Below are 16,089 nucleotides of genomic sequence, written 5' to 3'. Positions count from 1 at the left end.
ATTTGAAGTCACTTTGAGGGGTCTATATGATAGAAAATCCCCAAATGTGACACCATTCTAAAAACTGCACCCCTCAAGGTGCTCAAAACCACATTCAAGAAGTTTATTAACCCTTCAGGTGCTTCACAAGAATTTTTTGAATGTTTAAAAAAAAATAAGGAACATTTAACTTTTTTTCACAAAAAAAATTGCTTCAGGTCCAATTTTTTTCATTTTACCAAGGGTAACATGAGAAATTAGACTGCAAAAGTTATTGTGCAATTTGTCCTGAGTACGCTGATACCTGATATGTGGGGGGGAACCACTGTTTCGGCGCATGGCAGAGCTCAGAAGGGAAGGAGCGCCGTTTGACTTTTTCAATGCAAAATTGGCTGGAATTCAGATCGGACGCCATGTCACGTTTTGGAGAGCCCCTGATGTACCTAAACAGTGGAAACCCCCCCACAAGTAACCCCATTTTGGAAACTAGACCCCCCCAAGGAACGTATCTAGATATGTGGTGAGAACTTTGACCTCACAAGGGCTTCACAGAAGTTTATAACGAACAGCCGTACAATTAAAAAATCATATTTTTTCCACAAAAATGATCTTTTCACCCCCAATGTTTATTTTCCCAAGGGTAACAGGAGCTTAAAAGTTATTGTGCAATTTGTCCTAAGTACGCTGATGCCCCATATGTGGGGGTAAACCACTATTTGGGCGCATGGCAGAGCTCGGAAGGGAAGCAGCGCCATTTGACTTTTTTGGCTGGAATTAAGATCGGACACCATGTCGCGTTTGGAAAGCTCCTGATGTACCAAAACAGTGGAAACCCCCCCCCCCCCCACAAAGGACACCATTTTGGAAACTAGAGCACCAAAGGAACTTATCTAGATGTGTGGTGAGCACTTTGAACCCCCCAGTGCTTCATAGAAGCTTCTAACGCCCAGGCATGAAAATAAAAAAATCATATTTTACTCTTCGCCACGACAGCACCCACTTGGAGAGAGGGATCCGCCCATAGGAACAGGAAACCTACAGAGATAAAAGAGGGCGGTCCGCCTCTCCTCCTCAGTTGGTTTCCTGTTCCATGGGAACCGCAGGATTTTCTACAGAAGACATACCTGGGCCAAGGAACCGCCTGTGCAGTGTCTGTGTGAACGGCAGGGGTTCCGGTCCAGAAGCAGGGACGGGGGAGTGCTGGAGTCCGGCTCCCTCCTCGACTGAGACGGGCAGCGCGATGAGAAACACCGGTTCCGGGTGAGGCCGACCGGGGGGGTTTTCTAAATATCATACACGCCACCGGGATCTTGGATGATAGCCATCCCGGTCCGTGTGGGAGTGCGGAGCCGAGAGGAACCTGTGATCTCTGGCGTCCCGGGGCTTCAGCGTCCTGGAGGATGCATGGGCGGCGCTGCCAGGAGGTAAGGAGGAACTTCCGGGTTACCGGAGGTTCCTCAGTGTACAGCGCATGCGTGGTCTCACGGAGCCGCGCGAGATTAGAGCTTGGAGCATCACTCCCCGCCACCTCCAAGAGAAAAAAAAAAAGTGTTTAATATGGCGGCGGCGGTATTTCTGGCCGGTCGCATGTTAATTGGCTGCGCCGCAGGCAGGCGCACCTGGGAGGGGGGAGGTACCAGGTATTGAAAGGGGCTATATAAACCTGTGGGGATAGGGATAGAGCGTGCAAGCATGTCTTCTCCAAGACAGGACACGCATCCCCAAGCAGGTGATACAGCGGCAGCTAAAGATCACTCACATCGTGGCTCCTCGGATAGAAGCCACAGAAGCCATGCCAGCAGAGCCCCTTCTCAGCCTGAGCCGGTACCTACAGCTTCTCTGAGTGAGTGGACGACTCTCTGCCTATCAAGCTGTTAAATATCATCTCTCTCTCTCTTTCTCTCCTCCGCTATGTCCACTGTAGGCTAAGAGGAAGGAGAAATCAAAAAATAAGGAATGTGCCCTCTGTACGCGTCCCTTACCGGACTCTTATACAAAAAGGCTGTGCAAAAAATGCATTAACGAAACCGCAAAGCAGGCTTCAACATCAGCCACAGATATAAGGGCTATAATAACGGAGGAATTACAGGCCCTAACCCAGTCGGGCAACCTACCTAAGAAAGCTAAGACTGTAACAAGCCAGCAACAGTTAGCTTAGATACGGATGAGGACGAAGCAGTGGTCTCGGACAATTCCAATGCGTCCACATCATCCTCTTCCTCTGATATTGAGGGGCATTCATGTTTTTCGTTAGATAACATGGACAACTTGGTGAAATCTGTGAGAAACACCATGGGATGCACAGAGACTAAGGAACCGCAAACGACACAAGAGATTATGTTTGCGGGATTAACAGATAGGAGGAGGAGAGCTTTTCCCGTTATACCAGCTATAAAAGCCTTAGTAAAAAAGGAGTGGGAGAAGCAGGACCAGAGAGGTTATCTTCCCTTGGCGTCAAAAAGAAGGTACCCCTTCAGCGACGAGGAATTGTCAACGTGGTCTAAGCTCCCGAAGGTCGATGCGGCAGTCGCCTCAGCCTCAAAACAGTCGGCCTTCCCTGCGTCCTCCACTGGTATTTTAAAAGACCCACTGGATCGGAAAGCTGATGCCTCACTAAAAAGGGCATGGGAGGCAGCTACGGGCACGTTTAAACCGGCAATAGCCAGTACGTGCACAGCTCGCTCTATGCTGGTCTGGATTGATCAGCTGGACCAGCAGAGACAAGCTACGAGCTGCTATACCACTAATTCGGGGCGCAGCGGCATATATGGCGGATGCTTCGGCCGATTCCCTACGCATGGCAGCCAGAACAGCAGGCTTGCTTAATAACGCCAGACGTAGCCTGTGGCTTAAGAGCTGGAAAAGTGACACCCAATCCAAGGCAAAGCTATGTGCCATACCTTGTGAGGGTGAGTTTTTGTTTGGGAAAACCTTAGACGAAATCCTTACAAAAGCGAAAGAAAGGAAAAAAGGGTTCCCTAACCCCTCTCTCCCATTTTATAGGAGGGCGTTTAGGAGACGACCATTTGGCAGGGGAAGACCAGCAGAAAATCAAAATCGCTGGGCCACGAAAGAAGAAAAAGGCAAAGGTGCTATGTTTTAGAGGATCCTCCTTCCGCAGAGATCGGAACTAAGGAGCCAGTCCCTCCAGTAGGGGGGAGGCTAAAATTGTTTCTTCAGGAATGGGAAAAAATCACGGCCAGCCCTTGGGTCCTAGGCATTATTAGGGAAGGATTAAAATTAGAGTTCCATCACGTACCCCGTAATTCAGTCATTGTAACATCCCTCAGCTCCCCAGTCCAACAGCGGGCCATAGAGGAGGAGATTGTCAGTCTGCTGGACAAAAAAGTTTTGGTCCAGGTACCTAAAGGACAGGAAGGGAGAGGATTTTACTTCCCTCTCTTTCTGATACCTAAACCAGATGGCTCATTCAGGACGATAATTAACCTGAGGAAACTAAATTCATTTGTAGTAAATCATAAATTTAAAATGGAGTCCATTAGATCAGCAATTAAACTCCTTTTTCCCAATTGTATGATGGCAGGCCTGGATCTGAAGGATGCCTATTATCATCTTCCCATCCATTACAGATTTCAGAAATACCTCAGAGTGGCGGTCTTCCTCGAGGGCACCATACAACACCTCCAGTTCACAGCCATGCCATTCGGCCTTTCCATCGCACCAAGAGTCTTTACAAAGGTGATGCTGGAAGTAATGGCTTTCTTAAGACAGAAGGACACACTGATAGTTCCCTATTTGGATGATTTTTTGATAATAGGGAACTCTGCTAGACAATGTAATAAGCAAGTGGCTGATGCAATCTTATCCCTACAGGCTCTTGGTTGGATAATAAACTTCAAGAAGTCCAGAATCGAGCCACAGTCAGTTCAGTCCTTCCTGGGTCTCCAACTAGACTCCATAAGCCAAAAATGTCTGCTGCCACAGGTAAAAATTACAGCAATTAAAACGAAGGTCAGGTCAGCAATAGACAAGCCACACATATCCTTAAGGGAAGCAATGTCCCTCCTAGGGTCCCTTACTTCCTGCATCCCGGCAGTTCGGTGGGCTCAATTCCACACCAGAGAATTACAGCATCAAATTCTCTTAGAGGAAACTCAGGACCGTGGAAATTTGGGGAAAAAGATCACTTTATCTCAGACGGTCCTAACCTCCCTAGCATGGTGGCTAGAGGAGGATAACCTATCGGGAGGAGTACCATGGGTGATAACACCCTCCCGTATAATTACTACTGATGCCAGCCCCACAGGATGGGGAGCTCATATGGGAAGTACCTTAGCCCAAGGCCTATGGGATATAAGTGAGAATCAGGATTCATCAAACTTGAAAGAACTAAAGGCAGTTAGTCATGCATTATATCATTTTCTTCCGCAGTTACAAGGAGAAAACGTGAGGATCCTGTCAGACAACACCACAGTGGTCGCATATCTGAACAGGCAAGGTGGGACTCGATCAGTCGCATTAATGTCTTCCGCAAGAGAGATCTTGTCTTTAGCCGAAAGACACTTTTTGTCTCTCTCGGCCCTCCACATAAGAGGGAGAGACAATTCAGAGGCAGACTTTCTAAGCCGCCATACACTTCGGCAAGGAGAGTGGTGCCTGAGCCAACAAATATTCACACGCATTGTGTCGTTATGGGGTCTTCCCGAGATAGATCTCTTCGCCACCAGGGAGAACAGGCAGCTGCGAAGATTCGCCTCTTTAAAAATAGCAGACAATCCGGAAATTCTAGATGCCCTCCAAGTCCCATGGCGGTTCAAACTGGCATATGCATTTCCCCCAATCATATTACTACCACAGGTGATCAGGAAGATCAGGACAGAGGAAGCACGAATAATCTTAATAGCGCCATTCTGGCCCAGGAGGCCATGGTTTTCATGCCTGCAAGCAATGTCAGTGACAGACCCTTGGGTGCTTCCTTCAACCCCCAAGCTCCTCTCTCAGGGGCCATTCTTCCATCCTCAAGTGGACAATCTCCACTTGATGGCTTGGAACTTGAAAGGGAAATGTTGAGAGCAAGAGGATTCTCGGAGGGGTTAGTCAATACTCTCTTGCAAAGCAGAAAATTGGCTACGACAAAAATTTACACCAGAGTATGGAGAAAATTCTTGGAGGTCCACACAGCTCCTGATTCCAGAGAAATTCCTGTAACAGCAATCCTAGAGTTTCTACAGAAAGGGAAAGATTTAGGACTATCGGTTAACACACTAAAAGTCCACGTGTCGGCTCTAGGGGCCCTCTATAGTTATAACGTGGCAGGCAATAGATGGATAGCTAGATTCATCTCGGCCTGTGAGCGGAGCGAACCGGTACACATACCCAGAGTTCCTCCTTGGGACTTGAATCTAGTGCTGGAGGCCCTAACACGTTCGCCTTTTGAACCGTTAGACTCAATATCCCTTAAGCACCTATCTCTTAAAACAGTACTGCTAGTTGCACTAACCTCAGCCAGAAGAGTTAGCGACATACAAGCACTTTCAATAGAATCCCCTTTTCTGTTGACATTCCAGGATCAGCTAATATTAAAACCAGACCCCTCATACTTAACAAAGGTAGCAGGGAAGTTTCATAGATCACAAGAGATCCACCTCCCTTCATTTTTTAGTAACCCTTCTACTCCAGAGGAAGAAAAGTTCCATACACTAGACGTTAGAAGAGCAGTATTACAATACATTGAGAGGTCTAGCAGCTGGAGGAAGAGTAGGGCTCTATTTATTTCCTTCCAGGGCCGAAAGAAGGGATATGAGGTCACAAGGGGTACCTTGTCTCGGTGGATCAGAGACGCGATCAGGCTGGCATACTCTGAGAGCAATGAAGATCCTCCGGAGGGTATCAGAGCGCATTCCGCCAGAGCTATGGCTTCCTCTTGGGCAGAAAGGGGAGACATCGCAATCGAGTCTATATGTAAGGCTGCTACTTGGTCTACACCCTCTACCTTTTATAACCACTATAGGCTTGATTTATCATGCTCATCCGACCTAGCCTTTGGTAGAGCTGTACTCGGCACGGTGGTCCCTCCCAGGTGAAGGTCTCTGAAAGTCTCTCCAAGTGGGTGCTGTCGTGGCGAAGAGTAAAAAGCCGGATTACTTACCGGTAATGCTCTTTTAATGAGTCCACGACAGCACCCGTTCACTAACCCTCCCTAGAAGTTAACATAATGTATATACACCTTCTTAGTTGTAAAGTTAATAAATTTAGAATATTGGATAATATAATGGCCTAATAATTGGCGGTCCTCCGGGTACTCTGAAATCCAACTGAGGAGGAGAGGCGGACCGCCCTCTTTTATCTCTGTAGGTTTCCTGTTCCTATGGGCGGATCCCTCTCTCCAAGTGGGTGCTGTCGTGGACTCATTAAAAGAGCATTACCGGTAAGTAATCCGGCTTTTTTTCCACAAACATGATCTTTTAGTCCCCAATTTTATTTTCCCAAGGGTAACAGGAGAAATTGGACCCCAAAAGTTGTTCTCCAATTTGTCCTGAGTACCCTGACACCCCATATGTGAGAGAAAACTACTGTATGGGCACACGTCGGGGCTCGGAAGGGAAGTAGTGACGTTTTGGAATGCAGACTTTGATGGAATGGTCTGCTGGTGTCATGTTGCCTTTGGAGAGCCCCTGATGTACCTAAACTGTTGAAACTCCCCACAAGTTACCCCATTTTTTAAACTAGACCCCCCCCCCCCCGACGGATCTTATCCAGATGTGTGGTGAGCACTTTGAACCCCCAAGTGCTTCACAGAAGTTTATAACGTCCGGGCGTGAAAATAAAAAATCATTTTTTTTTCCACAAAAAATATTTTTGCCCCCAATTTTTTATTTTCCTAAGAGTAACAGGAGAATTTGGACCCCAAAAGTTGTTTTGCAATTTGTCCTGAGTAGGCTGATACCCCATATATGGGGGTAAACCACTGTTTGGGCGCATGGGAGAGGTTGGAAGGGAAGGAGCACCATTTGACTTTTTCAACGCAGAATTGGCTGGAATTAAGATCAGACTGAGGGGGCACCCCAAATTGATACTTACCATCCGGTAATAGCAATGTCATTCCTTTCAGTATGTCAATGCCAATTATATACTCAGGTATAGGGACAATCATTACATTGTACATGGCTGTAGGCAGATTCCCTATTTTCAATGACACTTTAGTCTGTACTGCTTCTATTTGTTTGCCCCCTAGTCCTGTGATTATCACCTTTCTTCCTTTGAATTGTTTTGGATTACCATAAATTAAACTGGCCTCCGCCCCCGTATCCACTAAGGCTTTTACACACTGCCTATTGTTATTTTTCCAATTAATGGTCAAATTCACATGAGGGCATTTATCCAGATGGAGGGCTCGGCCAGAGAGTCAATTACTCATATCTCCCTTTGACTGAGAAACCACTGGGGAAGGAGAAGTTAACTCCCTTCGCCGTGTTCTAAGTGTCTGCAGTAATGCTGCCTTTACCTCAGGAAAAAGATCGCAAAGATTCTCAAACCCCGTGGGTTTCACTGGCGACGAAGAGGGAGTGGGCCCTCTCCCCCCTCGTGTCTAACTACGCCCACGCTGTGGAGATTCAGAATCTTTCGCTGTCACCTTTTTATTTATTGGGATGATTTATTGGGATGATTTAGCGAATCCTGCTTTGAGCAGGGGGTTGGACCAGATGGCCCAGGAGGTCCCTTCCAACTCTGCGATTCTATGATTCTATTTTGGGAGCTTTCTGATTTCTTATGAAGCCCTCGCTTTTGGTATAATTTCCACATTTCATCTGTCCCGATGCCATCAATTTTCTCTCTAGGAACCCCATCTTTCAGTAAGGCAATAAACATATCCTTGCGTGAGGTGCGATGGCCATTACCATCGCCTCTGGACTCTCTACGCTGCTCCCCAGATGTATAGTTACCACTGTGCTTGGTACTCGGACCCCAATCTCCTAAATCTCCTAACTGTCGGATTGCCTCTAAGGTGTTAGAGATCGTTTTCCCAGTCTGATTCACCATCAGGGTCATCATTACATGTTTATAAGCTGGGGGGAGCAGCCCTGATTATGCGATTTCTGATGGACGCACTGACAAGGACATCCATGTAAGTGTCATATGTATCTGCAGAAATGGTGTTTTTCATAACCTCTACCTTTAACATCTGACAACAATCTTTTAAAGTAAACCATGGCTTCTCATTAGGGAGGCAATCTGCTTCAGATGGATATTTATGCCGTAATGCCATGGCCACTACATCCAGCATACTGCTGACTACATGTGGCTGATGAATCTGCAGTGTGCAGAACGCTTCCTTCACTACAGGTTCATGACTCAGCTGCACGAACTTTGGACCATCTACCATGTCTAGTCGCACCCCATGGGCTCCTGTCTCCCATAACCTAACTGCCCAGGTAATCAAGGATTCATTAGATTTTTGGGAAAAACCATCATGAAGATCATGGAGTTCTTGTTGACTAAAATCCTCCATCACATCTCTCTGCTGTCTACCTGCAGGGGTATCTACGACCCGCCTGCGATGTATAGGATGTGCCTTCACTGAGTCAGCAGGAGGATCAGTCTCCCTCTGCTCATTGAAGTACCCATCCTGATCAGTCAGTGGAATCCCACACATCACCATCCCATTGGTCGGGATCCCACTGAACCCCAGCCTTCGCTATGGCCAAAGCCACCTTTTTCTTATTCACTTTACCACGTCTCTTTTTATATTTGTACTGGGCTACACGTACAGCTGCCCTCTCTGCAACATTCTGGTACCCATCACATTTATCCATTAGCAGCTTATTCTGACAGTGCACCATTGTCACAGCACTCTGCATCTCGCACACTTGCTGTTCTAATGCTTGCATTCTTTGCAGCAATTTAAGCCGTTTCTCATGCTGCCTCCTATAAGCATGTAGCAAGATCCATCCTCTCCTGCCCACAGCACCCAGCTCTTTGTTTTTTTTCTACTCTCACTCTCTGCAGACATGTCTCCACATCGGCAGGTTCAGCCTCTTTTAAACATTTATCCCATGATTCACTTAATCCTACACATTGCGACCATTCATTGGCCAAAATATGGCAAGGAGCCTGCTCCCACCCTGGAATTTCAACAGAAACATTTACAACCTCTTTTTTTTTTTTTTAAAGAGAGACATTTTGTACGCAATATCACACAATTTTTCTGGACTATCGGAATTTGTAGTTTAAATTCCGGATTATCAATTCTAAGCCTTCTGCGTATCCTGCCGACTACGCCAATTTATGTATTGCCAACTGTTTAGCAATAAGGTTCGGATACGGCTTTAAAGAAGGCACCACTTGGATATAACACAATTTTATTATGCAATGATTAATTTAAATGATAGAATACCAAATTAATGGAATGTATGGCAATGATATAGCAATTACGGAAAATAGAAAATGATATGATATTGCGTATACTTATATATTCAGATTACAAAGGTTTTGGTACATATACTCACATCAGAAAAAAGAAGAGAAAAGAAACTTCACTAGGGGGCATTTACGTCATCTGTCCGGAAAATACGTCAGCTGGAGAAGCGGTCAGCGAAGACAGAGAATGCGTCCTAGGATCCACACTGTGAAGAGCGTCCCCTTACACAGGTCCACAAGAGCTTCTGTCTCTTCTGGCTGCCTCCCAGCTTTTATATGCTTTAAACAAAGGCTTACTCAATATAATATTGGGTAAACCTGAAAATACACAAGCTAGTTGTTTGATGTTCCAATCACATGACAGTGGCCACCTATCATGAATAAATAACATCAAACAAATCTTGTGTCTTCGGACTATTTACTCTTGCCCTGAAATTTACATATGATAAGAACAAAGTTTCCAACAACTTTCTATGACCAGAGCCCTAGCACAGTATATATATATATTTCAGACTACGGTTATAGAGATCTCTAAGATTGAATATACTATAATGGTTTCAGATCGCCAACTATATTTCTGGTTTTACATCAGGCTTCCCCAACTACATTTCTATAGCTTTATGTAAAAGAATCTGCAATTGTCTATATGCCTAGTCCACTTTTAACCCCCATATGACACAAATATCAGGTAATACTTTGTCAATATACTGCACCATTCACTGCTCTTAAAATTCAAGTAAGTCAACAGCATACACAAAGGTTAATCCTTTCCAGTAATCCAGATTAAACATACTGTTTCAACAAGCATTGTCATTTAGTATACTCAACATTGTGTCACTGTGGACTGATAAACTCACCACAGACAGAGGTCAAATAAACCTTAATGTTTTACAATGATAAACAGCAAACATAGATTCTCAAGATTGTCGCTGTAACCATTATCTTGTCTGTCTTGGTCTAGATGCAGTCTGTATATTTCAGGTTAATTTCAATATGGACTCCAAATAGGCCTTTTTATATAATTCACACTACACATACCTGTGCTGTCACTGCCCCTATATACAGGTACAGAGCCCCCATACCTGTGCTGTAACTGCCCCTACATACAGGCGCACTGCCCCCATACCTGCGCTGTAACTGGCCCCTACATACAGGTGCACAGCCCCCATACCTCTGCTGTAACTGCCCCTACATACAGACGCACTGCCCCCATACTTGTGCTGTAACTACCTCTACATACAGGCGCACTGCCCCCATACCTGCGCTGTAACTGCCCCTATATACAAGTACAGAGCCCCCATACCTGTGCTGTCACTGCCCCTATATACAGGTACAGAGCCCCCATACCTGTGCTGTCACTGCCTCTATATACAGGTACAGAGCCCCCATACCTGTGCTGTCACTGCCCCATTATACAGGTACAGAGCCCCCATACCTGTGCTGTCACTGCCCCTATATACAGGTACAGAGCCCCCATACCTTTGCTGTCACTGCCCCTATATACAGGTACAGAGCCCCCATACCTTTGCTGTCACTGCCCCTATATACAGGTACAGAGCCCCCATACCTTTGCTGTCACTGCCCCTATATACAGGTACAGAGCCCCCATACCTTTGCTGTCACTGCCCCTATATACAGGTACAGAGCCCCCATACCTTTGCTGTCACTGCCCCTATATACAGGTACAGAGCCCCCATACCTTTGCTGTCACTGCCCCTATATACAGGTACAGAGCCCCCATACCTGTGCTGTAACTGCCCCTACATACAGGTACAGAACCCCCATACCTGTGCTGTAACTGTCCCTATATACAGGTACAGAGCCCCCATACCTGTGCTGTAACTGCCCCATACCTACAGGTACAGAGCCCCTATACCTGTGCTGTAACTGCCCCTACATACAGGCGCACTGCCTCCATACCTGCGCTGTAACTGGCCCTACATACAGGTGCACAGCCCCCATACCTGTGCTGTAACTGCCCCTACATACAGGCGCACTGCCCCCATACCTGTGCTGTAACTGCGCCCCTACATACAGGCGCACTGCCCCCATACCTGCGCTGTAACTGCCCCTACATACAGGCGCACTGCCCCCATACCTGTGCTGTAACTGCCCCTACATACAGGCGCACTGCCCCCATACCTGCGCTGTAACTGCCCCTACATACAGGCGCACTGCCCCCATACCTGCGCTGTAACTGCCCCTACATACAGGCGCACTGCCCCCATACCTGCGCTGTAACTGCCCCTACATACAGGCGCACTGCCCCCATACCTGTGCTGTAATTGCCCCTACATAAGTTTAAACCTAGCAGTATTATAGTACAGTAATATAGAATTGTTATAGTAGTTAAAATAAACAATTGTTTAACAATAATTTTGTGCTGTATTAAGTTTGAAAGGAATGCGGCCCGCCAGCTTAACTTTTTTTTTTTCATGTGCGGCCCATTTACTATGCCGAGTTTGAGACCCCTGGCCTAAGAATGTTTGGGGATGATGAAATCATTTTTCAAGATGATGATGCATCCTGCCATAGGGCAAAAACTGTGAAAACATTCCTTGAAAAAAGACACATAAGGTCAATGTCATGGCCTGCAAATAGTCCGGATCTCAATCCAAATGAAAATCTTTGGTGGAGGTTAAGAAAATGGTCCATGACAAGGTTCCAACCTGCAAAGCTGATCTGACAACAGCAATCAGTTCTCCTTTGAGGCCTTGGTATTTCTCCAGCTTCTCATATTCCTTCTTTCTGATGTTGCTGTCACTTGGCACTACCACATCTATTATCATTTTTGTCTTCTGATCCTTGTCTACTTTGACAATGTCTGGTTGGTTAGCAAACACCTGTTTATCCGTCTGGATCTTGAAGTCCCACAGGATTTTAGCCCTTTCATTCTCCACCACTTTTTCTGGGGTCTCCCACCTGGACTTAGGGGGGCTTAGCCCATATGCTGCACAGATGTTCCTGTTAACAATTCCCATTACTTGGTTGTGGTTTTCAGTATATGCTGTTCCTACTTGCATTTTGCATCATGCCACTATGTGTTGGACTGTTTCTGACGTTTCTTTGCAAGTCTGCACCTCGAGTCTTGTCTTGTGTGGTAGATTCCTGCTTCTACGGATCTTGTACTTAGTGCTTGCTCTTGTGCCGCTATGATTAGTGCCTCTATGCTGTCTCGGAGTCCAGCTTTCTCCAGCCATTGGTAGGATTTCTCCATGTCAGCCACTTTCATTATCTGTCGGTGGTACATCCAATGCAGCGGCTTGTTTTGCCATGGCACTTCATGTTCCTGTTCTTCCTTCCAGATCTGTTGTTGCTGCCTTAGGTTATGTGCACACGTTGCAGATTCTGCTGCGGATCCGCAGCGTTTTTGGCTCTGCGGAACCGCCGCAGATTTAGCTGCGTTGTACAGTACCATTGTTTTCAATGGTAAAATGAAAAAGCGCTGTGCACATGCTGCGGATTTGCTGCGGGTTCAAATCCGAGGCATGTCAATTCTTTGTGCGGAATCCGCAGCGGTTTCACACCTTCTCCATTGTAGAGGTGTGAAACCGCAGGGCTAAACCGCAGGCTAATCTGCAGGTAAACTGCAGGTCTTTTGACCTGCAGATTAGCCTGCGGATTTTTCCAAATCCGCACGTAAAAATCCGTAGCACCTTTCACTACGTGTGCACATAGCCTTAGGATTTCTGTCAGCACCTCCTCTTCTGGCGCCATTCTTCTGATGTATTCCTGGTACGCCTTGTTTCATCCATTTTGGTGGCTTGGATGCTTATCAAGCCTCAACCACCCTCCTTTCTGTTGGTATACAATCTTTGGGTGCTAGACTTAGGGTGGAGACCTCCATGCATTGTGAGGCGCTTTTGTGTCTTTACATCTGCAGCTTCCATCTCTTCTTTTGGCCAGCATACTATGCCAGCAGGGTATCTGATAACTGGCAGGGCATATGTATTGATGGTGCAGATTTTATTCTTCCCATTGAGCTCGCTCTTCAGGACCTATCTTACCCTTACCCAAGACTCAAGATCCAAACAGACCAATCTCAGCACATCCTGGATTGACTACAGGAAAGCCTATGACTCAATGCCACACACATGGATCTGTGAATGCTTGGCTCTCTACAATGTCATCAGGAAATTAAGAACCATCCTCAGAAACTCAATGGGGCTATGGAGAACAACATTGGAAGTCAGCTCAAGACAACTAGTACATGTGACCATCAAATGCAGCATACACCAAGGTGATGCACTGGTCCCCATTGCTGTTCTGCATAGGCTTACATATGCCCTGCCAGTTATCAGATACCTTGCTGGCATAGTGTGGTGGCCAAAATAAGAGATGGAAGCTGCAGATGTGAAGACACGAAAGCTCCTCACAATGCATGGCGGTCTCCACCCTTAAGGCCCCGTTACACGCATCAATGTCCCAGTGATCCCACCAACGATCCGTCGTGGATGGGATCGCTGGCACATAGTTAGCTGATCGCTGGTGAGCTGTCACCTAGACAGACCCACCAGCGATCAGGACCAGTGAGCAAGCTGGTTTCCAATGTAAACAGTGGGTATCTAAGAGCCGCGCGGCTCTTAGTTACCCACTGTTTACCTTGGAAACCAGTGTGCACGTTGGTTTCCAGAGTAAACAGCGGGTATCTAAGAGCCATGCGGCTCTTAGATACCCACTATTTACCCTGCAAACCAGCGTGCACGCTGGTTTCCAGGGTATACAGCGGGTAAATAAGAGCCACGCGGCTCTTAGATACCTGCTATTTACATTGGAAACCAGCTCCCAGCGTCGCTGATTGTTGCTCTCCCGCTGCCACACGCAGCGATGCGCGCTGGCCAGCGGGACTCATATGATCAAAAAACGGCCCTGGACGTTCGAGCACGATCAGCGATACCTGGCAGGGGGACTGGTCATGATACATGTCACACACAGCGATATCGCTGGAGAGATCCCTGTGGCGTCACAAAATCAGCGATCTCGCTGTGTGTGACGGGGCCTTTAGTCTAGCACCCAAAGATTGTGTACCAACAGAAAGGAGGGTGGTCGAGGCTTGATAAGCGTCCAAGCCACCATCATGGATGAAACTAGGAGTGTCCAGGAATACATCAGAAGAATGGCGCCAGAAGATGAGATGCTGACAGAAAGCCTAAAGCAGCAATATATAATTATATATTTAGCATGTATACATTCAGTACAGACCAAAAGTTTGGACACAACTTCTCATTCAAAGAGTTTTCTTTATTTTCATGACTATAAATATTGTAGATTCATTCTGAAGGCATCAAAACTATGAATTAACACATGTGGAATTATATCAGTAACAAAAAAAGTGTGAAACTGAAAATATGTAGTCAGTACTAAGTAGCAACCTCACTGAATCCCCCGCACTGATGCAAGTTATTTGATTATATAGTGTAGAACCACATATACATGCTACAGTATTTATGTGCTTTGACCACCATATTTAACAATAGATGAATAAATAAAAAGCTGGAAAGACAAAAAAGCACAATAGGGTCTTACCCGGTAAACAGAATAGAGGAAATCAAAGTATGTTCACATCAAAGGCTTGTGACAGTCATAAGACTTGTTAAAGGCTGCTGCAGCACCACCAAATAGATATGACACAAATTCTGGAAGATGAGGTGGGTGTAGAGCCGTGCTGCCAAAGAAACGATACACAACAGGAAACCAAATGCAGTGTAGATTCAGTTTTATTTGTCAACGCGTTTCGAGGTAATCAACAATTGTAGCTGCTCTTGATGAAGATGATGGATTACCTCGAAAAGCATTGACGATTAAAACAACATCTACAGTCTATTTTGGTTTCCTCTTCCGTATCATATCGCTGGCAGCATGGCTTTACACCCACCCCATCTTACAGCATGGGTGTCATTTAACAATAGACGTCAAATTCCTTTGGTCAGCTGGGAGGCACCTTTTTGTTATATTCTGTATGTAATTTTAACAATAAAATATATTTAAGTAATTTATAGTTCATAGTAATAAACATGCATATACAGTACAGACCAAAAGTTTGGACACACCTCATTCAAAGAGTTTTCTTTATTTTTACGACTATGAAAATTGTAGATTCACTCTGAAGGCATCAAAACTATGAATTAACACATGTGGAATTATATAATTAACAAAAAAGTGTGAAACAACTGAAAATATGTCTTATATTCTAGGTTCTTCAAAGTAGCCACCTTTTGCTTTGATTACTGCTTTGCACACTCTTGGTATTCTCTTGATGAGCTTCAAGAGGTAGTCACCAGAAATGGTCTTCCAACAGTCTTGAAGGAGTTCCCAGAGATGCTTAGCACTTGTTAGCCCTTCTGCCTTCACTCTGCGCTCACCCCAAACCATCTCGATTGCGTCACAAAATCGGTGACGCTTTAGCAATATTGCTAGCGATATCGCTGTGTAAAGCCCCCTTAAAAATACCGTAGCAGGCAGTGAAAATTGCAAGATTTGAATTTTTAAAGGGAATTTGCCCCAAAACGCTATTAACCTGCATACATGGGGTTAATCTGCAGGTTAATTGCATTCCAAAGCTTGCTGGCTGCTGCACTGAAATCCTGGCTACTGGGAGAAAATGAACTTTATGCCTCCCAGTAGGCTCGGACTTTCAGTTATTGAGGTGTGCGCGGCTTCAGTCACTGCTTAGTACATAGTGATCGGCGCCTGTAACTCTGCAGTGCATCAGAAGCCAATTTCTTTGATGAA

General features: G+C 45.8%; 2 protein-coding genes across 2 annotated transcripts in view; both read left to right on the top strand.

The window, feature by feature from the left end:
• Nucleotides 1–16,089, top strand: part of SMARCAD1 (SNF2 related chromatin remodeling ATPase with DExD box 1) — a 217,570-nt gene that overhangs the window by 96,903 nt on the left and 104,578 nt on the right. The gene's annotated exons all lie outside the window — the stretch shown is intronic.
• LOC141101161 (uncharacterized) lies at nucleotides 925–6,400 on the top strand. Its single transcript, XM_073590024.1, has 2 exons — nucleotides 925–3,924; nucleotides 4,372–6,400. Exons 1-2 carry the CDS (start codon nucleotides 3,469–3,471, stop codon nucleotides 5,008–5,010), a joined length of 1,095 nt encoding a protein of 364 aa, XP_073446125.1. The 5' UTR covers nucleotides 925–3,468; the 3' UTR covers nucleotides 5,011–6,400.

The sequence above is a fragment of the Dendrobates tinctorius genome, unplaced genomic scaffold (genome assembly GCF_039654945.1).
Source record: "Dendrobates tinctorius isolate UK_male_01 unplaced genomic scaffold, ASM3965494v1 ptg000011l, whole genome shotgun sequence".
Lineage (NCBI taxonomy): Eukaryota > Metazoa > Chordata > Amphibia > Anura > Dendrobatidae > Dendrobates > Dendrobates tinctorius.
Note: the sequence above shows the minus strand (reverse complement) of the source record. Positions and strands in the feature narration are given on the sequence as shown.